General features: G+C 37.4%; 1 protein-coding gene across 1 annotated transcript; it reads left to right on the forward strand.

Annotated features, from left to right (window-relative positions):
• The first annotated feature begins 9,149 nt into the window (after nucleotides 1-9,149).
• Nucleotides 9,150-24,459, forward strand: LOC121429019 (deoxyhypusine synthase-like). The gene is made up of 10 exons (XM_041625915.1): nucleotides 9,150-9,203; nucleotides 13,283-13,310; nucleotides 14,147-14,381; nucleotides 17,237-17,404; nucleotides 17,850-18,068; nucleotides 18,379-18,465; nucleotides 19,284-19,389; nucleotides 21,915-22,018; nucleotides 22,771-22,896; nucleotides 23,851-24,459. The coding sequence occupies exons 3-10, from the start codon at nucleotides 14,190-14,192 to the stop codon at nucleotides 23,989-23,991; spliced, it is 1,143 nt and encodes a 380-aa protein (XP_041481849.1). The 5' UTR covers nucleotides 9,150-9,203; nucleotides 13,283-13,310; nucleotides 14,147-14,189; the 3' UTR covers nucleotides 23,992-24,459.
• Nucleotides 24,460-25,433: the final 974 nt, after the last annotated feature.

The raw sequence follows: 25,433 nt of genomic DNA on the forward strand, positions 1-25,433 counted from the left end.
GCATTGGGGCGCTTGCCTCCTCCAAAACAAAGTTTTCAGGACCAAAAAAAAAGAGGATCGAGAAGAAAAGGACGAGAGATACTAGAGAATGGTGAAATATCAGTGAGATTATTTTCTGAATATTATCTCAAAATCTATCACAAAATTTGATTTTTGTAATCAAAATGTCGAAACTTTTTTTCGCTCGCAACTCTTAATTTTAAATAAATGTTGATCGATACGCCATATCTGGCCCCTCAAAATTTTTGCTCATTGTGTCACAGGTTTCCAGGTAACAAGGGAAAAAATGATTTCGAAAGTTCTGTTAGATTTTAGTTGTTGCCCTATTTTTCATCCTCATCCACAGGGATGGAGACAAATATAATCAAGAATTGGTAAAGAAGTTGGTAGATTCATCATTCTGTATTTTCAACAATTTCCAAATGGGGGACTTCTCGCGAAGAGGATTCACACATTGGCGCGTAAATCATGTGCCCCTACACAGCAAAAATTGTGGTGTTAACCGGTGTACATAGAGGACAACACCAGCAGTCATACACCGGTGTTAAATTGACTGTGTTAGATTAACACCTATGTGTTATACAAGACCTTTGGTTGTTACATTTACACTGTTTGGTGTTCTGTTCAATCTCTAGGGTGTAAATTTAACACCAACTGGTGTCAGTTTTATCACCACAGTTTTTACAGTGAATCTACCCTGACCTTGATCCGTGATTCCGTGTCACAATGGGTCACTTGAATAAAACTCCAATCTAGCTTCCAATTATAAAGCCTTCATTATATAGAATCGTTTAAATACAATTAAAATAAAGTCATGAGATAACTATTGCACCTACAAAGTGAAAACATGGTAAAAAATCTAATCAAAACATTCCAAATACTACATAGGAAATAATGATCATTCTTTCATTTCACAGCGATTTCTATACATTATATAGAAACAACAAGATGGATATTTAGTTTCAACTTCACGTCTCGTGAAACTGAAACAGTTTGTGGATGGATGATTGCAAAAAAAGCATTTCAGGAAAGGGGGGGTAGAAGTTTATGGTAAGAAACAAAACAACAAAACGGTATCTCAGACATGGGGGGTGTGTTTGTGGTGGTGTTTTATGATGTTGCGGGTGTAAAGTTGTTGTTGTGTACTCGTGCTGTATTGACAATAGTTGTAATGATGTTAGGAGCTTTTTGCGACGGTGTTGGTGTACGTCCGATTTCGATTTGATTCCATTTATTTCCACATTCCAATAACAAAAGTATATACAAGTGTAATCATATTTTCTTGGCATAACATAACAATAAGCAAATGACTAGTGAATAACATAGACATATTATATACATTCTAATAATCTAATTGAAATATATTTATACCTGATAAATTTCTTTTTATTATTATTAATAAAACAAATAGCAGAAAAAAATTATATATACATCCGACTAACTGTTCGCACGAGTTGTGGTAACATCCGAAAGCATGAGTGCCTGTGATCCCGGGCCTGCTGTGATATTGGTGGCGGTTGGAAGTTTTTATTCAGTTTAGCGAGTTGTCTATTGCACGTTTCAATGGGGGGGGAGATAGATATTATATTTTATATACATAGCTGTAGCTATATTTTGTGCAAAAGGATAGACAGATATTGAGAATTGTATACTTACCACTGTCTTGCAAGAGATGTGAAGAATCGAAACAATCTAATTGACTGGTTCAAAACGGTATATGATAGGGTCCATGATAAGACCGATGATCCGAGCAGAACAGTATTCACTTCATTGTAACCATGGTAACAATCATTGATGTCGTCGCTTTGTCTCATTCTACACCGAGGGGATGCATGAAGCCGTGTGTTTGCAAAATCAAAATAAACTTCGCATTATCTGTCAGTGATGAGCCGGTGAACTGAAGACACACAGTATGTTGGTGCTGCGCCGGTCGGCAACCCGGGACACTGAACCATGGACCAACCATAGAGCTATTAACAGAATAGCTCCATGGACCAACTGTATCTCCTATCTGCTACATCTACAGAGTATAAATATTGTAACGGGGGGGGGTATAGTGGGTCCTACACGTGAATTATACCAAGAATACACCTTAAACGCTCTCTTGTAGAGATGGAAAGAATTATTTGTCTCAATGGTTGAGGGTAGAATTAGGTGAGCTTATCAGTCTTGCCTCGCCCGTGCCTGCCTTGTCCCAGCTTTGTTGAATAGATGAGGGCAGCGCGTGGAATATTGTCTGAAAAAGCAGCCGAAGGAGAGTGCGATGCATGCATTCTCATGCACATGACTTCATTCACCCAAGATGTAAACGTTGTTGCATAGAACTCGCACGCGCGACCTCGACCATAGAGAATTCCCGAGGGCCTCTTGATGCTTTCCTTGCTCGTGCTGTCAGCATGTCGACCCATGCTGTCAGTAAATTCGTGGTCGCTGAGAAGTACGAAACCAGATATTCAAATCAATGCCCATCTTGTTCTTTCAGGGATTCGATTTCAGTTTCTTGTCCTCCCTCGCTCTCTCAGACAGTATAATGCCCCTCCTCATTTTGTGCGGATTAAAGAGGGGTATGGCGGAAAAGAGAGATAAAAAGTGGAAAAGGGGAAGGAGAGGAGCTCAGAACAAAAAAGAAGAAGAGAAATCAAGGAGGAGAAAGTGAATGAAACAAGGAAGGAAGAATAATATTGTGAAATATTATCAGTTCATTATGCCTGTTGATCACTGTTGAGTAAAATGATAATCTGTTCAAGAGGATAACATAGGGCTTGAAATATTCCGATTTCTATACTCAATATGCACAGATTGATTATTATGCTCGCGATTCGAGATTTCATTATTTCGTTTTAGCGAGAAACACATCTCGTAAACATCGGACAATTTCAGCTTGAGAAATATAAAGTTTGTTCTTTATTAAAAAAAATCATGGATAAGAAAGAGTATAAAGAGTAGTAGTAGTAGTACTAATAGTAGTAGTAGTAGTAGTAGTAGTAGTAGTAGTAGTAGTACTATAGTAGTACTACTACTAGTAGTAGTAGTAGTAGTAGTAGTAGTAGCAGTAGTAGTAGTAGTAGTAGTAGTAGTAGTAGTAGTAGTAGTAGTAGTAGTAGTAGTAGTAGTAGTAGTAGTAGTAGTAGTAGTAGTAGTAGTAGTAGTAGTAGTAGTAGTAGTAGTAGTAGTAGTATAGAAGTAGTACTATAGTAGTACTACTACTAGTAGTAGTAGTAGTAGTAGTAATAGTAGTAGTAGTAGTAGTAGTAGTAGTAGTAGTAGTAGTAGTAGTAGTAGTAGTAGTAGTAGTAGTAGTAGTAGTAGTAGTAGTAGTAGTAGTAGTAGTAGTAGTAAACACAGCAGTGGACTATAGAGATGGCAGTATTCGAATACAACGTGCAGCTAGCTGTCAAGGTATAGGCGCGATTACGGATCACACATCGTCGGTTTCGACGGAGCATGGCGGTTCGGCAATTCACCGCGCTCCAGTGGCGTATAGCAAGGATTTTTTTCTCGGGGGGGGGGGCACTGGGGGTCCTTGCGTTTTCGGGGGGGGGGGGCACCGGCCATTTTTTCCGATGTGTGTGTATGTGTCACACGGGCGGATCCGACTTTCGCCAATAGGGGACGGGGCCCGAAACTATCTTCACCTATATTTTCTCCGATCAGTCACTTCTTAGTTTTATTTTATAAAACAACATAGGGTAAGTGTAGGTAATTGGAGACCGTTAAGCTCATTTGCATAATTAACATGAACATGGAAAATGACACACACTTAAAAGGTTTTTTTTCCTCTTCAGCAACTTCTACTCTATATTTGGTAACAAAATGGTGAACACAAATTAATTGATTAATAAGATAATGAGGATTAATAACGTCATCATCAAAGGTCTCTCATTACCTACATGTGTAGGTAATGAGGGACAGTTACAAATCATGTTATTTGCAAGAAAACTTTAGTAAAAATGGGACTGTCATGCTAAGTTCAAACACTTTTCTTACAGAAATACATGTAGCTAATGATTTTAACATCATTTCAAAACAATATGAACCAGATGTGGTTGAAAACATGTCTTTTTGTTTGCATTAATAAATGATGCTTTAAATCATAAATTTTCTGAAGGGCTTTAAGAATAACTTTTCTGAAGAAAAAAAGAAAGGAAAGTAGGCCTATATTTATTCTTATTTCTGCAGTCATTTTTTAGATTCATTACTAACATAAAAGATGCTTTAAATGCAATTAATGTTTTTTGGGGGGGCTATTTCATTCCCCACAAGCACAATAAAGCCACCAGCAGGAGGTCAAGGACTTTCCTGTGACACCTGCCATTCATAACAAACAGTCGCCATGTTGGTGTCCCCCATTACCTACACACATTATTGGACTGACCAGTTCATTGTTGCCACATTATCACCCATACACAACACACAGTGGCCGTTTTTAGTGTTTATGTGGCTAGCCCACTTACAAAACTTCCTATTGGAAGTACTTCTACCGATCACCTCTTCACTATGTGAACACGCTGCAACATTCCTTGAAAAATGCATTTTTACACCAGAGCAAAATTTTAAGATGAAAATTTCATACCTTGACCATGTTGACCTATTTCGGAGTTTTTTACTGCACTAAATGACGACCTGTATCGTAAACAAGCAGAGTGATCTTGCAGAAGTATTGTAGAAACTGTAAATGGCGCTATAACAACATTACAGCCAGGCGCAGGCAGGGCAGGATAGTTTCAGCTTCAGTGTTCTCCAATTACCTACGGTCTTCAATTACCTACACTTACCCTAAACATGAAATAATCTCATGAGCCTTGTAAAAAAAAGTGCGAGCGCGAAGCGCGAGAGATTTTTTATTTTTTACTTTCATGTACTTTGTCCCGAAATTTAATGTTCTGGGCAATGTTATGTGTGATCCTGAACTAGATTCGTATCTAACTAGATGGTTACTGCGAACGCCAAGCACGAGAAGAAATTTGTATTAACTGTTCTAGCATTATCTAAAAGGGACTGTTAAGGACTGCTTACAGTTACCCACGAAGACGGTATATATTTCAATAATGCGAGCGCGAAGCGCGAGCAATTTTTTTTTTTACATTCCGACTTAAAAAAATGGTCATTCTAAGCACTTTTTGTATTAATAAATCGGATAGGTATGTAACTAAACAATTGATGCGAGCGCGAAGCGCGAGAGGAAGAAAATTGAGATTTTAGACCTAAAGCAGGACACTCTATTCATATTTTGTACATCATTAATAGGATATAGTCAATTGGGTATTATTAATAATGCGATTGTGAAGCGTGAGCAGGCAATAAGATATTTTGATGTGAAACTTGATAATTTAAGTACATTTGGAATAAACAACATACAGGCTATCGCGCATGTTTTAGATTTAGACCTAGAATCTGGACATTCTGAATACATTTGTTTAATGGAACATTATGGAATACACGTAGACAATATGAACTTGGCAAATCAAACAATGTGACAACGCAGCGTGAGCTTAAAATGCTGGTATGTAGACCATTAAACGGACATTTTACATAGTATTTAAATTTGTAAATGAAAAAAAATAATGAAAGCTCGATATCCGAGCTGAAATATGTTTTGTATATTGACTTAAAAACTTGCGCCATATCAGCCTATTGAGCAAGAAATGAATCTCATCGAACAGATAATTCTGGCGCGAAGCGCAAGCAAAAATTTTATATGGTAACATGAAAGATTTTTTTTCCAAGTCTTCCCCTCACATTATTTCATTCACTCGTCTTCCACCTCTTATTTTTCTCTTCTTTTTTCTTCTGTCTTTCTTCTTCTTTTCCTTTTTTCTTTTCTTCTTTCTCCCTTTTTTTGCTCTGCCAATTTTTTTCTGGGGGGCACGTGCCCTCCACCCCCCCCCCATAGCTACGCCACTGCCGCGCTCTGCCAAAGACTGGATTACACCATAGAGCTATTGTAGCTCCATGATTACACCCAGTGGCGTAACTACGGGGGGGGGCATGGGGATGACAAGTGCCTCCCTCCCCGATCTGCTGACCCCCCCCCCCACACACACACAAAAAAAAACGGGGAAGGAAGAAAAAGAGGGAAAAACGAAGGAAAACGTAGCGGGAAAAAAGAAATCATTGTTCATAAAAAAAAATCATTGTTCGTTATAATTATAATGGCAATTATGTTATATTGCATAAAAAAAACATTTTTCATAACTTTATGAAACATAATTTGCTCCGGGCCTATGTCTTCATTGTTCCTGGTGCTCGCAATGTCTTTTTAACGAGATATATAATCCTGCTCTACTAAAACCTCCCGTTTTCAAGTCAATATACACCAAATATATTTCCTCGCACTTCGACTTATCATTGGTCTATGTAGTGACATATGCGTCTTTTAAATGACTACTTAAAGTGATCGCCCCATTTTAAGGTCTTAATATAAAACATTTCCTTTCCGTACTTACGTTCGCATTAGTGGATTGGCGATACATGCCTGCTCTTCGTGAATTTCTAAAATCAGTCCTTAAATGTCCCTTTTTCTAAGTCAAACCTGAATATTTAAAAAATTCAGCTCGCGCTTCGCGCTCGCATCATTCGGCTAGTGAAATACGTATTGTCTTAGTGAATTCCTACAAACAAGCCCTGAAATGCCCCTCTTCAGATCTGAATTTCCTAAATATTCAGCTCGCGCTTCGGGCTTGTCATATTTGATTAGTGAGATGCGTATGATAATCATGATTACGACTACAGAAAGTGCTTCGTGTGTTTAGATGTAATTTAACAAAGTCAGCAGGTGCTTGACACTCGCATTAGATGACTGTGGTAAGATATTTATACTCTTAATGGATTCCTTAAAATTAGTCCTTCAAGGAGGCGCGATAGCTCAGTCGGTAGAGCGGGGGATTCGTATAAATCCCCATCAATCAATCAATCACAAATATCCCTGTATGGGGTCAAAATATTAAAAAAAATCAAATTGCACTTCGTCCTCGCATTGTTTGTTTAGCGAGACAGGTACGTATTATGATTAAAAAGATTTGCTTATAATGTCCCTTTTTGGGACTGAATATCGAAAATTTTCAGCTCGCGCTTCGCGCTCGCATTATTTGATCAGTGACATACATATCCGCTTAATGCACTGTACTTAAAATGTCTGTATTAGGCCAGTATACCTACCAACTGAGCGCGCAAAGCGCGCTCACTAAGTGACTCAAAAATTTTGCTGGTGCCCCCCCATAATAATATAACTTTCTTATTTGTTATCCAATTTTGATGAAATTTTCGGCATTTTGCTCAGTGAATTATAATTTATGTATTAAGATATAAATATTTTCAGCCCGGACCATCCCTTTAAAATCCTCTCGTTAAAGTAGTATAGATGCGAACCATACGGTGGTAGCCTCAGCACCACCTCAATTCCTCTATACTACAAGGCCTACTCAAAACCTGGTCAGGTTTTTAGCCCATAATGCAACATTCTAAACAGTGGATATAGGCTTGAATGAAAATGTGGTAATTCACTACTCTATACATTTTACAGCAGTCGTCATTATGTTAAGTTAGCAAAAGTACTTTCCTATCTAGAATATGTATTTTATTTATTACGAATTTGTTAACTAATTTATCTCAAAGGATAACCTACTTTTTGATGTATAATTATCACAAAAATGTCATTTCGCTTCCCTCTTATATAGGCATAAACGAAACAATCGGGCAGTGAGTGTATAGTGAGTCAAAATAAAATGAAAGACACCCCAAGTTCTCCAACGAGTTGATCATTATTTTTTTTGTTTCCCCCTTTTCCCTATATAATAGTCTATAGCCCCAATAATCGGACAATAATCCTGCCTATCCAACCCACAAACATAGGCCAATATGCAGCAGTAGTGTAAGAATTTTGAGAAGGCTACACATGACGTATGGGGCAAAATAAATGTGTGGAAAAGTCTCCCAGAAGATGTAGTTACTGTTTGTTCAGTGATTGCATATTAAGGGCTGGTCCGGGCTGAAAATATTTATATCTAAATAAATAGAGTAAAATTCACAAAGCAAAATGCTGAAAATTTCATCGAAATCGGATAACAAATAAAATAACGAAGTTATTGAATTTTAAAGTATATATCAATATTTTGTGAAAACAGTTATATGCACATCGTCATGAATATTCATTAGATGGGCTGATGATGTCATATCCCCAATTTCCCTTTACGCTAAACACAAAGTAATGAAATCATAATTGTTTCATTTATTCATATATGTGTAAATTATGTGCCTCCATTAAGTTGGGGCAATGAATAACTAATGCACTAATCAGTTGTCAATATCCAATTGTTATAGTTCTTGGTGGTAAAATTTTGGAGAAAAAAAAATTTCATATAATAAAATACAAAAGAACAAGTTGGAATATGACATCATCAGCCCATCTAATCATGAAGACATGCCTAGAACTAGCTGTTTCACCAGAATAATGCAAATCTGTTATTTGTCATCCGATTTTGATCACATATTTAGCATTTTGCTTTGTGAATTTTACTCTATTTATTGAGATTTAAATATCTCGAGCCTGGACGGCATCCCTTTAAGAATAGAATGGATAAGCATTGGGAGAAGAATTTCCTATGATTTTGAGTGATTTTCGATTTTCGTGTGTTTTTCATGGATTTTTTTGCTGTATACGATACGGCCCTGCTTTTAAAAAGCAAATAATTAACTTTTTAGGCATGTGATTTTCTTTCTGAAATTCAGAAACCCCCTGCCAAATTATTTTTGTATTCTTTCTTCAGCCTACACAAGTAGTGCATATAAGGAGAGCATCAATAGACATTCTAATTTGATCGATGAACAGGCTTAGTCCTACAACATCGTTGGAGTAAACTTAATTTAACTAAACGAGCGAGAAAATGGTTTTAATACAAAAATCTATTTTTTGATAGATTTTGACATGGGGTCGAATAATTCCCTTTCTTGCTTTTTCTACTTTTTCTTAGTCGTAAAAATCTGGGTGGATCCATGGTACTAAGCCCCCCCCCCCCTCATTTGTACACCAGTGATTATGCAGACGCAGTTTCGGATCTTGAACTCTGCCTCGCTATGCCTTAAGATAAATCCTAAAATAAACAAACAAATCCCAATCCCAAGGAAAATCTCAATTAAGATTTGTCTTCTCTGCCCTACCACACCGTGCACGTGCAGGGAATTTCCCGGACTTCACAACTCGACCGATTAGTCTGGTCAGTTAGCGGAATTATGTGGACACGGTGGACAAAAGCATGATTTTTTCTCCAGACCTTTGTTTATGTATAAGAATTAAGAATGGGGTATGCTCCAAAAAATCTGGCTGCAGGAACAGTGAAAAAATGGGTGAAAATGTCAGAATTTATGAGTTCAGATTTGTCTGATATATAGACTAGCGCTAGTGCAAAACTCAATAGCAGTGCATTATTTTGCATTGAATTAGTTCTTGAATTCAGACCCTTTTTGAACAGATCTTCTGTTTGTCCTCGCATCTCAATGCACCAAATATCTGAATGAAGATGCTAACCAAGCCGAAGGGTGACGGTGGAGGGGGTTGAATGTTGGTGTGTGTGTACATATTTTGGTCTTGGGGTAAAGGTGTGCAATACACATTTTTTGCATGTGTTGGAAATTGTGTTGCCATGGTAACAGTGTATTATTGCAAAAATAAGGTAAAAATCTTGCAGTTAGAACCACTTCCTCTGTTTTTAACCGATTCTCATGAAATTTGGCACACACATTGGTCTTGAGGTGAAGATGTCTAAGACACACTTTTGTGTGTCTTTCAGAAATCTTGTTGCCATGGTAACAACATATCTGGTGAAAAATGGGGAAAAAACCTTACAATTCAAACTGTTTCATCAGTTTTCAATCAATTTTCATGAAATTTGGCACACACATTGGTATTGAAGTAAAGATGTACATAGCACTTTTTGTGTGCATTTTCAAAATTGTGTTGCCATGGGAACAACATATTATATGGCGAAATTTAGTAAAACACTTGCAATTTGAACTACTTCATCAGTTTTGAACCAATTCTCATGAAATTTGGCTCACACATTGGCCTTGGGGTAAAGATGTGCAAGAACCTTTTTTTTGCATTTGTCAGAGAGTGCATTACCAGGGTAGCCACATATGATAGCCAGAAATGTAGGAAAACTTATTGTGGATCAAACTTCTTCCCCTGTTTTTAGTCAGTGCTCATAAAAATTGGAAGAAATATTCATCTTAGGGTAAAGATTCATATTAAATTCTAAATGTCTTCTCTGCATTAAAATGTGGGGTATTAATCACCTTCATTAATATTTCTGGGTTTGGGGGGAAGGGGCAGGATTAGTCCTTTAAATCTGACATCAAAGAAGGTAAAGGCAGTGGCCATTAGAAACATAAAAATGATAAACACTCTTAAAAAACGCATCCCCTTAAGGGCATATAGGCTGGAGGTACACTGGGTGAATATGAAACCTTCCGCTGAAGCAGAGGAGTTCCAACACTGGCAAGCAAAACAAAATGTGTAGCCGTTGTACTTTCAACAGCTGATTTTCCAAACCTTAGTTCCACCTCCCCAAGATGTGCACCCCTCCCCATACCACTTTTAGTTCTATTTCCCCATGCTCAAACCAGACAGCACCTTTGTCCCTCAGGGGTCAATGCATTTTTAAAGCTAGACATTACTCTTTTTCTGCGGGGGGTGGGGTCTTTAGAAAATGACCTCATTAAAATTACAGTTAAAGGATTATGACTAGGAACTTAACCCCCCCCCCGAAAAAAATAGGGGGCTGATATACTTTTTAGCAGAAAATGCCCCCCCCCCTTCAAAGGTAAGAAGAGTCCTTTGCACTTCAGACCATTCATTTGAAGCTTAATGCATTCTGATTTGATAAAAAATTTGTTTACAGTACCCAATTAACCATTGTTTATTTATATTCTCCTACTCAGTCTTTTATTCATATTCATATTCCGTTCCTACTCTTTCTTTTTAACTTTCACATCACTCTTGATTTTGAGCTTCACCATGCCATCTCTTTCTGTTTCCTGTCTCTCTCTAAGTATATTTTTTCTGACATTTTAAAGTGTACCTTTAATCATGCAACCAATTATTATAGAAATATAAATATATATCAAAATATCTGCACTTGTTTTAGAAATTCACTTGCAAATCCATGACTCAGTAACATACCATATAATAAATATACCTATGTGCACAATAGATTTTAGCCTTATATTTTCTTTCATTTAATTTTTTCAGTATATTTCTGTGGCAGCCCCTGCTTCATGCTTCAAATAAAACATTGATTAATTGGACACCGGAAACTTTTTTTTTCAAAGCAGAATGTTTGAGGCTTTAAATTAATATGCTGAAGTGTAAAGGATTTCCCTTTTTTTTTTGGGGGGGGGGTTAAGTTCCTGGTTGTTATAATTTCATTTTAATCTTTATGTGGCAATTTTCTAAAGCCCCCCCCCAACAAAAAAATGTAAGGGGTGTTTTTTAAGGGTGTTTAAGTTCCTCATGGTCATGGCCTTTAACCTTCTATATTTTTATGTTGTCAGTTTTTAAGGACCTTCTCCGCCTCCCCCAAAAGCCTATAAATATTATTGAAGATGATTAATACCCTGCGCTATTATATGACGTTATAAAGGGGAATCAAACCCAAATAAACACTTGTTTTTAGAGGAAAATGAAAAATCAGACAAGTTTATAGGTCAAAGTTTGAACAATATCGGACAAACCATAACAAAGTTGTGAACATATTAAAGTTATAAACATTGGTAATCAATATACCCATGAAGACTTCAAATTGACCGCATGTGTGATGTCACAGTGATTTAAGAAGGCAAGGACCACTCTTCCATGTACTGGAATAATTAATTAGCTAAAATTTCTTTTTTCAAAAGTTTTACTTCAAATTATATCTTTCTTTCATGAGGACATAAAGCATACTACCGGGTTTATATTACGGCCCCAATGGAATAGGGATTTAGGAGAAAACCAAAAATCCTGATAACTAGTGTTATGGGAACGTTGTCCTTGCAGCCTCACCCCTTGTCATAATTTACTTACCCAGTTGCCAATTTGAATTCTACATACTAGTAGCCTTAGGGATCTTAATTTCAAAGCAGCCATAACTTTATTTTGCTTGTCCGATTTCTTTAAAACTTTCACCATTCTTATTTTTCTCCTTTTTCCATGCACACAACATTATGACCAAGGCTTGATTCCCTTTTAATACTGAATATGAATCTTTACCCAAAATAAATATTTGTGTCAACTTTTATGAGCACAGGCTGAAAACTGAGAAGTAGACTGATCCACAATGAGTTTTCCCCCATATTTCTGGCTAAATGTGGTTACCAAGGCATTGCACTCTCTGACAAAAGGTTCTTGCACATCTTTACCCCAAGGCCAATGTGTGAGCCATAATTTTTTCATGAGAATTGGTTCAAAACAACAACAACAAACTGATGAAGTAGTTCAAATTGCAAGGTTTTTACCTAAATTTTGCCATATAATATGTTGTTCCCATGGCAACACAATTTTGGAAACACACAAAAAGTGCCTTGTACATCTTTACTTCAATACCAATGTGTGTGCCAAATTTCATGAAAATTGATTGAAAACTGATGAAACAGTTTGAATTGTAAGGTTTTTTCCCCAATTTTCACCAGATATGTTGTTACCATGGCAACAAGATTTCTGAAAGACACACAAAAGTGTGTCTTAGACATCTTCACCTCAAGACCAATGTGTGTGCCAAATTTCATGAGAATCGGTTAAAAACAGAGGAAGTGGTTCTAACTGCAAGATTTTTACCTTATTTTTGCAATAATACACTGTTACCATGGCAACACAATTTCCAACACATGCAAAAAATGTGTCTTCCACACCTTTACCCCAAGACCAAAATATGTACACACACACCAACATTCAACCCCCTCCATCGTCACCCTTCGGCTTGGTTAGCATCTTCATTCAGATATTTGGTGCATTGAGATACGAGGACAAACAGAAGATCTGTTCAAAAAGGGTCTGAATTCAAGAACTAATTCAATGCAAAATAATGCACTGCTATTGAGTTTTGCACTAGCGCTAGTCTATATATCAGACAAATCTGAACTCATAAATTCTGACATTTTCACCCATTTTTTCACTGTTCCTGCAGCCAGATTTTTTGGAGCATACCCCATTCTTAGTTCTTATACATAAACAAAGGTCTGGAGAAAAAATCATGCTTTTGTCCACCGTGTCCACAAGTAGGGCATTTTTGACGCTAACAGACCAGACTAGATGGCGATGTAACGTTATACTTGTACTAGTGAGTTTATTGGTTATTTTACACTGGGCACCTTGAGATTTATCCTCAGATAAGTCACCAGTATATTCAACTCTGCTTAAGATTATGTTACCCGTTTTGTTGGTGGGATTATTACACAAACAGCATTAACCAGGTCATGACAATGTTGTTCATGACATGGCATGGGAATGTGCGATCTCGCGCATATGCAATTCTTGTGCACACATATCTAATTGGCGTATCACAATTCTGTGTTAAAGTTTTTCGAATTGCACAGTAACTAAATCCGTAGGTATAGCACATAGAGTTGTGCGAGATTATCTACGCACAATTTGATTAGCAGATTACAGTGTAACTGACTAACTGTAAATGTAATTGGGAATACTTGCATTGCAGCATACCTCTGTTACAGTGTTAGTATGACTCAATATAGGATGAGTGGGAGTCTGGGACTGACCATGCTGACTGCATTTAGAGCCTATATTTTTAATTGTTTGCTAATTAATTTTAATTTGTATTTGATTTCCATCTAGCTAGTACTAAGATATTGATTGAACGATGGTTGGTTGGTTGATTGATTGGCACCAGTTTAGAATTTGATTTATATTTTAGTCGGTGCACAGACCTGGGGCCCGTAACGCAAAACTTGGCAATGATCGTAGAACATTTTTCTACAATTGATTGCATAGATTACAATGTACAATCAGTTGTGAAAATCAAGCATACAATTGATCGTTAACCTTTGTGCTACGGGACCCAGGTTTGCAAAAATGACCATGATGATCAATATTGTCCACTCTACAAAGTCAAGTCACATCCAATCAAATACTTGTAATTCCTTCTTGTCTTTAATACAGACTAAAGTCACTAAACTCAACTGTGGATTAAATGTGATTTAAAATGGCTGCACCTCCAGATGTAGCGACATCGGCTGTCTTGGTCCAGAGCTCCGAGATGCCAGAAGGCTCGGTAAAGGTCAAAGGTTATGATTTCAATGAGGGCATTGATTATCACAAGCTTCTGCAATCTTTCAAGACATGTGGATTCCAAGCTACAAATCTAGGACTGGCTATAGAAGAAATTCAAAAGATGGTATGTTTTGCAAGTGAATTCCCTCAGATCTCATTTAAACAAATAACTAAAGGGAGAGCTAAAATATAAAAGGTATAAATCTCTCTGTTTGGGGTAAGATGAGTTAGAGTTTGCTGTGCAAACGCTTTGCTCGCAGAAAGTTGTCTGAATATGAAGCTAAACTTTCAGGCTGGGACTTGGTCTAGAAGATCCCTTTCATTGTATTTTATTTGAGTATTTTGTCAATCAAGACCCATTTGTCAGTAAATTTTCAATCCGGGTCTGTGTCTGCAGTTTAGGTTTCCGGGGGGGGGGGGGAGGAGGGGCACTCACATAAATTGGCGGTACAAGGAAGTGCGGATTTGATGATCCCCTTTTCCAGACCTAATTTTCAGTCCTCTAGATAACTCAGAATGACAAAAGTTCCATTCAGAAGTAACCCCACCCCGCTCGCAAGACCCCCGTTACGAAACATCTCAGTTCTCAGCCCTGCCAAAATTGTCCAGCGCGAGCACCGCATGCGCAGAGCTACCAGGTCTCACGCATTGTTCGTGAGACTCACGCATTCAGGGTCCGTCTCACGATCTCACGCATGGCACCCATTTTTCTCACGCATCGGGACCCAACAGAAAAAAGAGAGAAAAGGTAGCATTATTCGCTAGATTATACGACTGGCCGACCGCCTTCGCGTCTAGCCCGGCACGCGAGACGAATCGAGAGTGCAGTCAGCGCACAGCTAGTACGTGATACGATGAATCGCGTGCGTGCATTGCATGGTTTTGTAGTATGGATCGATATGATGATGAAGCCCATATCTCAGGCGCGCGCGTTGCGCGTGCGCCTTTTCGCAACGTACGAGTGTACGTACTGGCCACGCGCGCGCAGAGACGCCGAGTCATGAAAATCTCACGCATAACATTTTTTTTAACTTGGCATCTCTGCATGCGAGAGCTGCACACATGGCTTCACAACTGCCTCTGCTAGCAGCTCCATGCACCGCTAGCACCCATATACATGCACAGTGCCAGCGTGCACTATACCTACTGTACCGCGATCCTGTTTTGTAGACCCTGTTTTTCACACCGCCCGGTATTTAATTCCCAAGACCCCGTATCTTAGACCCCCATTTCAGGGTTTTGTGAGGCACACCCCTATCGAAATATAATTTGAGTGCCCCCTCCCCCTTTCGTGTTTATGTTGTGGTTGGGTTCGCAAGTTGTACATGCAGAGAACAAAAACACCAAATGGATAAAACAAAATCTGATTTTCAAGTAAAAATATTCAAACAAAAGGGTTTTTATCAGATTCTTCCAGTTCACAATGTTCAGCCACCTTGAACTTGATCTTTATTCCAAGAACATTGTTTTACCTAATTATTTAAAAAGATAAAAGGAACCAGAAAATAACAGGAATGCTAAATGAGTATGGTACAAGTACGTAATGCCTTCGTATATTTGAAAAACAATCAGGGACCTGTAATACCTGTTGTATGAATTTTTAATACTATTATTATGGTAACTATGCCAGCCAGTGGTTATTGTACAACGCCTACTTAGCTTGTTGTACGCGATCAAATGGGAGGCTGAATGTCACACATTCGTACCGTTGCACACAAGACGTACCATCCAAAATGTACCATTGCACGGCTTTAGGAGGTGACGTCACAATGCGATTTCATTGAATAAGGTAACAATGCGCGTACAGCCCGCTGGCTAAATGCGCAATGTTGTCCAAGATCATGTGCGCTTGTGGGCCCGGCTTGTGGGATTTTGCTTTTTGTTTTCAATATTTTTGCTCCCTTTTCATAGATTACTGGAGGGAAAAACTCTTGTGTTTTTTCATATTTTCGCTAGATTCCGAGGCGTTGTACAACACAAATAGCGAATATTCTTATTCGTGCAATGGTGCGAGATTTCGCATTCGGTGAAAGAAAGAAACGCTCTATTCAACTCGGCTAACGCCTCGTTGAATAGAGCATCTTTCTTTCACCTCATGCGAAATCTCGCACCATCGCACTCATGCCTATTCGCTATTTGTATACTACTATTGTAATATGCTTTTCACATTGCATTTCCTTAACCCCATACTATCTTTTTCTGGATTCATACTGTCTTTCTTATCCCCGTACTATCTGCTTTGCTGGGGTTAACGCCTTAACCCCGGACTATCCCACAGCTCATGAATATTGAATATTTACCATACAGAGCGTGATTAACGCGCAATTTCGACTTCTGTGATTGACTATTGCTTGGCCGCACTTCAGCCCAGTTTTGTTTCACACTGCATGTCTTAGCACCGCAATTGTGGTGCTAGCACCACAATGAGCCGGCTAACCCAGCTTTTTGCAGGGCCAGATAGTACCGTACTATTTACCGTGCTCACTCTGCTATTTCAGAGCTACCAAGTCTCACGCATTATGCGTGAGACTCAAGCATTTTGGACTCTTGTTCATCCCCTCATATCTCTGTCTCACGCAACTATCACAGCCTCTCCCCATATGCAGTGTATACAATGTCTGTGATCTCACTCAGATTCACAGAAAATCTCACGCATAGCTGGTCTTTGAACTTGGCATCTCTGCTATTTACGTAGTGTGAAAACGAAGTGGGCTATTATTAAAGCCTAATCTGGGAAATTGGTGGGGCTTAGGCCCCCCCCTTAGCCCCACCAATTTCCTGGGGCTAAGTAAAAAAAAAGTACAGTGTGAAAAGCATATAACGCTGCTGAACAGCCAATCAAAAGCAAGGATTCTATAAAAAATTTCACATTGGAGAGAAAGCTTCTTATGATAGTAACTTATATGGAACAGGGTCCAGAATATTTATCATCTAATACCATATGTGCTCTCGCAATTCATAATTGATTTTTTTCTTCAGATATCAAAGAAAGAGGAAGGATATGATGAAGAGGAAGCAAAGAAAGGAGCTGAACTTAACCCTTGTGGTCGACTGAAGTCAAACTGTACCATTTTCCTCGGTTACACATCTAACCTCATCTCATCAGGACTCAGAGAAACCTTTAGATTCTTGGCACAACATAATTTGGTGAGAAACTGAAGCTCTCCCCTTCTCTCTCTTCACCCTTACAAGTTCAAATACATATCGTATATGTAAATTGACATTAGTAGTACATATTTTTCATTACAAAATACAATTTGTTTGGTATGAAAGCATCTACAGAAATATCTACTTCTTTAACTCTTTGGGTGGTCCTATATGGAGGGGTAATTTGCCCCCCCCCCCTTACCCCTGTGATCGTACTCAGGCACTGCGTAATTTTAATGTTGAGTCTTTTCACAAATAAAGAAATGCAAAATATGATGGCTATATGTTGACTTTAGAATTTAATTTCAAACATTCACTGTGAGGCATGATTTATGTAAAACAAAACTACTAGGAAGGTTGAAGATTTTGCATGGACAGTAAGCCCAACTTAACGACATTCAATGTCATCTTCTTCATTCCCCCCCCCCTCCCTCTTCCATTCAAGGTTGATTGCATAGTGTCTAGTGCTGGAGGCATTGAAGAAGACTTCATTAAATGTTTAGGAGATACCTACATTGGGGATTTCAGCCTGAAAGGTCGTGAGCTGAGACCAAAGGGCATCAATCGTATCGGTAATCTCTTGGTTCCGAACGAGAACTACTGCAAGTTCGAGGACTGGCTCATGCCGATCTTGGACCAGATGTTGATTGAGCAGAACACTGAGGTTGGTTTGATAATTATTAAACTGGGTGGATTCTCAGTTGCATGCAGATAATATTCAGTAAACATGTTACAATGCTTATATATGACTTTTGGGGGGTGGTGGAATGTGGTTGAGCAAAATGAAAGGTTGAAATTTGCCATGATATCACAAGTGCATTAGGAGCTTGACCACATGCGTGAATTCATCTTTTTACAAATGCACAACTTTTTGGCATATCTCCATTTTCATGATAAATTATGCCACTATTACTGCTCACTTTCCTTAATCTTTAATTGATTGCATTCATATCAGTTGCGTGTTTATATTACAGGGTATCAACTGGACACCATCCAAGATGATTGCTAGGTTAGGCAAGGAAATTGATGATCCAAGTTCTGTCTACTACTGGGCATACAAGGTACACCACTCTGTCCAATGTATTCTTTTGTTTGAGTTGTTTCATTTTCCTTAAACCTGGGGCCTGTTTTCATATTACAACTTTGATCATTATTGTAACTACCAAAGAAGCCTTCAGTGTGATTGGCCGCTGAATCCTGTTACCATGGTAATTGCTATTATAGAAAAGTTGCCATAGTTCTAACTCTTGATGAAATAGCCCCATGATCAGTGGACTGATAATACCAAAATCAGTCAGATGAATTGGGGAACATAATATGTCTAGTATTCATATTCATTCTCTGGGGCATTTACAAGGATATCAATTCAAGTTAACCAAGATTTTTGAAAAGCTTTGACTTTGAAGAGAAAAATTAAGCATTGGGTCATTATAATAGGGAATAATGGTACATTGCATGATGCATAATTCCAATAAGAAAAAAATGGTCTTCAGAATGTGAATTTTACACACTTACAATGTAGCACTGAATACTCATTTGATTTTTACTTACCCCCAAAAAATGTTTTAATGATATTTAAATATGATTTCTATGAATATGCCATATATATATATATAACACAATTACCTATCCAAGGCATTTTAGGAGATTAATAGATGTCATATTTTGCTCGCCACTTTCAATCTGAGACCAACTGGCTAAACATTTGCCATGTTCCCTCCCCACGCTTTGCCCATAGGAATACTATACAAAAACACAAAAACAGAGGGCAACATTGGCCATATTTCTGCTAAATGTGAATCTGCACATACAGTTTCAATTTATTGATTATTATTTTGGAAGTGAAATTATTTCTTTATCTTTTTTCTTTCGTTTTCAGAATAACATTCCTGTGTTTAGTCCTGCTCTAACAGACGGTTCATTAGGGGATATTCTTTATTTTCATTCGTACAAGAACCCTGGTCTAAGATTAGATATCATTGAAGGTATGTAATCAGGGGGGTGTTTCACAAAGATTTAAGTATGACTTAAGTCGCACTTAAGTGCCAATGCGTACATGATATGCAACGCGCGATCTTGTTAATAGCTACGCATTAGTGGTGTCCTGACACGATCTGACCAATGCGGTCAAGCCTTTCATACCTTACTCAACTCGGTATTTAAGTGCAACTCTCAAGTCGTACTTAAATCTTTGTGAAACACCCCCCAGGATCCACTCTAATACTTAGATAGAGTTTAATATCCCGTGACCTGTAATACAAAGTTTAGCAATCACCTTTAAACAATTTATTAAGATAATTGCATTGACTACCATGTACAATCAATCGTGAAAATCAATTATATGATTAATCGCTAACCTTTGTGTTATGGGACCCAGGATTAAGAATGAAAATCACTAATTCAGCTGGTTCGATCCCCGGCCGCGGCACCTATGCCCGTGAGCAAAGTATTCAATGTACAATGCTCTTTTATCCTGCCTTCAAATAAATGGAAATGCTATATGCATTATTGGTAACTTGGTGTGCATTTGTTTAAAAAAAAGAAAAGAAAAAATTCAGCTGCGAATTCAATCATTGTTGAAATCTTTTGTCAAAAAAAATGACCAGTGCTTATGTATCTAAGCGCTTATAGATTTATTGTTACCCTGGTCATTGGATTCATCAGTCATTCGCACACACGTACACATCATCCATTCCCTGGGGAGTATTCCAGTTGGACTAGATACAATGACTCTCATGTCCATATGGGTGGAGTGGATTGATGCCCTTACAAAGGGCACTAGGCTGCTGTGAGCTTTGAACACACGACCCTCTGATTACAGGGCGAGAGTCCGAACCACTACAGTGGTAGTCAGCAATCTTTGAGCATAGTTTACACTCGATTTTTACACTCGGGTCCAGAACAATAGGAGAACATTCACTGGACCATTTCCTTTGTTGTTGCTCGAGTGTAAAATGAAGTATAAAACTATGCTCAAAGATTGCCGACTGGGTCTGTACATCACACTGAAACGACAGACAGGCACTGACTGTTTCTATGTATCGAATGTGTGTATTTTTTTCAATGGGAATGTAATGTCACAAGGTTCTCTGTAGGAATTTTTATGTCAATTTGACCTACCTTGGAACCATCTTTTTTTTACTTGGAAATTGAGTAGGGGAAGGCGGGGCAAGTTGTGCCACCACCTCCAGGCCAATAATGAATGAGTCGGACATTGTGGTGGTGTCATGTATTGATGACCCATTACATAACCATTTACCCAACTATATTGTTTTCCACTTTGAAACAAAAATACTTTTTTTAGACGGAAAAATGCAAATTTCAGCAAAAAACTAAAAAGGGGTGTAAAATAGTGGAGTGCTGTTTCCCCACACACATCTTTAAATATGATAAAGAAATAATAGCAATATTGTTAGACCAGGTATGGATCTTCATTCTTTTCATAGTCTTTTAAATGATGGATGCATAAGAAATGAGTGGATGTGAAAATATCGCATTAAGTTCAGACAGGGGTACTTTGAGCCAGCCAACATGGGGCAAGTTGAGCCATGGTAATTCTTATGGTAATAAGAGTGAAAAATGAAGAAAAACTTGAAAAGCCTTTGATATGCAGGCAGAAAGGTGTAAATTCACATGACAGTTCTTTTACTTTTAGCGGATGTTAGTATTTATAGAAAATTAGCAAGAGAAAAGACTTGAAATAAAAAATTGTCATGCTGCTTCTTCCCGCATACATTTTGTACATAGTTTTTGTGGCCCAACTTACCCCAGAAGGTGGCACAACTTACCCCACATATGGGGCAAGTTGAGCCATTTGACATCGTTTTTTTCAAAGGTCACAATGAATTTCAGTGTGGGGGTAGAAAGTTATATATATGTGAAAAACGTTTCCCAAGAATCAAATCTAAAGGCAAGGTACTTATTTCTACAATATAATAGTCATATCAACTCTAACATGCAAAATGCAAAAAGTGTCACAACTTACCCCACCTTCCCCTACTGGATGAAGGTGTCACTTTGATCACTCTGAAAAAAAAATTTGCTCAGCTAAGAATGAATAAGAATTTGATTTTGATAGTACTACATGCTAGTCAACTCGAAATAGGTATCTACAGAAAATTTAGAATGATATCATGACAGCTGTGTCTAATGTGCAAATAAATGTTGATACTTACTGTATAGGTACATGTTCGACAGACTTTTGGGCTTCAAACTCAGGACTCAATCAATGTGGAAAGATTATCTCTTAAAATTTAAAATGTAATTATGGTTTGTGACTGCTTTTTAGAGAAATTCAATGGCATTTTGTCATTCATTACACTTATTTGCTCTAGAAAATGTGCACATTGCATATTCTTAACAAAAAAAAAAACAAAACTCAAAAACACCTATCCTCTGTTAATGTAAGAGAAATTTGAATAGGAGTAAATGCTTGTAGAAATTTCAAGTTTTATCTTCAGATGATAAAGTTGTATTTCATTACTGGTTCCTTTTTTTATAAATCACACAGATGTAAGGAGAATGAATAGCCAGGCAGTATACGCAGCACATACAGGAATGATCATCTTGGGCGGTGGGCTTGTCAAACATCATATTTGTAATGCAAATCTGATGGTATGTATTAAAAAAGGAGGTTTTATCTCTCAAGGGTGCTAAACACCCTCCTAGGTCCTTAAGCACACTGAATAAAAGTGTTCAGCAACAAACTAGAGAAAATATCCTCATTAAATTGGTTTTGATTTCCATTCAAAATGTACAGCATTCCGTAACTGTAAGAAATGACATTGCGATATGAACAGAACTTTTATGGTGATTCATTGTAGAAAATATTTGATAGATATTGGTGATTCCTTTCATATGAAAACTGAATTGAAAAGTTTACATAATATGAATAAACAATATCATATACCAGATAATTCTAGTGAAAAAAAATATAATCATAATTCTGTGATTGAGAAAATAAGCAAGTTATCCAGTAATGAAACAGGTCTTTGTACAGCTTACTTGATTTCCAGCTAGCTTTGAAATGTTTTACATGCCAATATTTCAGAACCCCTGATTTAAAACAGCTATACGACTACCATCCATCTCTATTTTATAGACACTCAAAGTTAATGCTCAATGTGGCGATTATGGCAGTGAGAAAATGACAGATAATGTAATGTATACATGCCTTTATTCGATAATACAAACTCCCATGAAAAACTCTAAACCTCTCCCAACATCAATTTTACCAGTGATTCCAAATTATTTGATGGAAAAATGATTTAATTAATGATGTTAATTGATTTCATGTTGAGGTATTCAGGTCATGCATTTTTCGATAGATTGAAATTTCTGTACAGCATTCTTCTTCCATTTTGCAGAGGAATGGAGCGGATTTTTGTGTGTTTCTGAACACGGCTCAGGAGTTTGATGGATGTGATGCAGGAGCTAGACCAGATGAAGCAATCTCATGGGGAAAGATCAAGATGACTGCATCTCCAGTCAAGGTAAGAACACAATATTCAATATGTGGGACTGAACAAAAAAATCATTGTGGTCGTTGACCCATATATTCAAAGATGGTTGGAAACTTAATAACTTTTTATTGTTGAGAAAGGGTAATAAATGAATGCCAAAGGGGTAAGCCTATGCCTGTTGCTATGGCATTCACCCTTTCTACTATTTCATATTTATAATCAGCAGACTCATTTCTTTAGAATCGTGGGATCATTATGTTCATACCTTAGCAAAGATTAACTTAGGCCCATGTGACTTAATATCTGTTGACCCCTCTCTTATTACACTAATTCAAACATCAAAATATAAAATTTGAGCAAACAATGATCTTAAGTTATGGTTTCAAAACCATATTTTGCGAATTTTGTCCATTGTCTTTTAGTTGAATATGGCATTTATAGAAATCAACAAAATTTTATCCCATATATTAAAATTCTTTGTAAAGTAAAAAAAAAAGATTTCAGAACCTCAGAAATTAATATAAAAAAAATTATGTAAGGTTGAAATGTACGTTTTATCTTTTATTTATCAGATTTCCATAAGAAATACAGATCTTTGTCTTTACAGGTGTAGGATGATACAAGAACTATGTGAAATAATATCAATCAATTTTCCAGTTCTAACAGTCATAAAATATTTTTGTGAAATGTTAACATCCACATTTTCTTGAATTCACTTTTTACTTTGTATGTACACATTTTTCAATGAATGATAATGTATTTCCAGGGTTTTTGTTAAATTTTTCTTGCAATTTAGGTTGTTATCACAAGCAAGATTTTTTTTATTTGTCTTACAGTATATCACAAATATATAGTATCCATGACCATGCATGATATGCATCTGTGTATTCAGTTAGGCTAGTGAATGCTAATTTCTATTGTTTAGATCAAATACAGAAATTAAAACTTGCTTATTTAAATTCTTGATTTATTTGTCTAATACAGGTATATGGTGAGGCGACCATGCTATTTCCTCTGCTTGTAGCCGAGACGTTCGCCCGGTGTGTTCATACAAAAGAAAACGAGAAGGATGATCAGCCTCTTAGCAAAAAATCAAGAAACTCTGACTCCTACATTGCAACATAAAACTGAATGCGTGGGACTGAAGATTATCATTGAAAACAAGATGTGGCCAGGGTAAAGCATGCATAGAACTGAAAGCAATGTTACATCAGATTTGGTGGGTAATCATAGACGAGAGCGAGGCTCAGATGAGTTGGGACATGGGATTGAGCTTAAAGGAGACTAAACCTTTGAGAGCGCAGAGACTCAACTTTTGGAAATGAGTGACATCGAATTATGTGCATGTAGCACACGTCTCGAGAACGAGGCGCTCAAACCTTTTGACAAGGGTTTAGACCTGCCTTAGGGCCATGTAAGGTTGGGTTGCTTGGTGCTATCTGGTACAATCTGAGCCTTGTTCTGCAGTAGTTCACATGTTTAAAACAGTTCCACTAACTTAAACATACAGAAATAGGTTAAATATGCATTTTTGTATGATTCAAAAAAATATTTTTTATTGTCTCACCTGCGAAGCAAAGTGAGACTATAGGCGCCGCTTTTCCGACGGCGGCGGCGTCAACATCAAATCTTAACCTGAGCTTAAGTTTTTGAAATGACGTCATAACTTAGAAAGTATATGGACCTAGTTCATGAAACTTGAACATAAGGTTAATCAAGTATCACTGAACATCCTGCATGAGTTTCACGTCACATGACCAAGGTCAAAGGTCATTTAGGGTCAATGAACTTTGGCAGAATTAGGGATATCTGTTGAATTCCCATCATAACTTTGAAAGTTTATGGATCTGATTCATGAAACTTGGACATAATAGTAATCAAGCATCACTGAAAATTTTGTGCAAGTTTCAGGTCTCATGATTAAGGTCAAGGGTCATTTAGGGTCAATGAACTTTGGCCGAATTAGGGATATCTGTTGAATTCCCATCATAACTTTGAAAGTTTATGGATCTGATTCATGAAACTTGGACATAATAGTAATCAAGCATCACTGAAAATTTTGTGCAAGTTTCAGGTCTCATGATTAAGGTCAAGGGTCATTTAGGGTCAATGAACTTTGGCCAAATCGGGGGTATCTGTTGAATTACCATCATAACTTTGAAAGTTTATTGGTCTAGTTCATTAAACTTGGACATTAGAGTAATCAAGTATCACTGAACATCCTGTGTGCGTTTCAGGTCACATGACCAAGGTCAAAGGTCAATGAACTTTGGCCAAATTGGGTGTATCTGTTGAATTACCATCGTAACTTTGAAAGTTTATGGATCTGATTCATGAAACTTGTACATAAGAGTAATCAAGTATCACTGAACATCCTGTTCAAGTTTCAGGTCACATGATCAAGGTCAAAGGTCATGTAAGGTCAATGAACTTTGGCCATGTTGGGGTTTTTTGTTGAATAACCATCGTATCTCTGTAAGTTTATTGGTCTAGTTCATAAAAAGTGGACATAAGAGTAACCATGTATCACTGAACATCTTGTGCGAGTTAGAGTAGTATTCAAAGTC

The sequence above is a fragment of the Lytechinus variegatus genome, chromosome 15 (genome assembly GCF_018143015.1).
Source record: "Lytechinus variegatus isolate NC3 chromosome 15, Lvar_3.0, whole genome shotgun sequence".
Classification (NCBI taxonomy): domain Eukaryota; kingdom Metazoa; phylum Echinodermata; class Echinoidea; order Temnopleuroida; family Toxopneustidae; genus Lytechinus; species Lytechinus variegatus.

What these genes read in the sequence shown, in the direction of transcription:
- LOC121429019 (XM_041625915.1), top strand. Translation starts at nt 14,190, where the DNA reads ATGGCTGCACCTCCAGATGTAGCGACATCGGCTGTCTTGGTCCAGAGC. An exon ending in TGATTGAGCAGAACACTGAG is followed by an intron (nt 18,069 to 18,378) that starts GTTGGTTTGATA and finishes TTTATATTACAG; the next exon opens with GGTATCAACTGGACACCATC. An exon ending in TGACTGCATCTCCAGTCAAG is followed by an intron (nt 22,897 to 23,850) that starts GTAAGAACACAA and finishes TGTCTAATACAG; the next exon opens with GTATATGGTGAGGCGACCAT.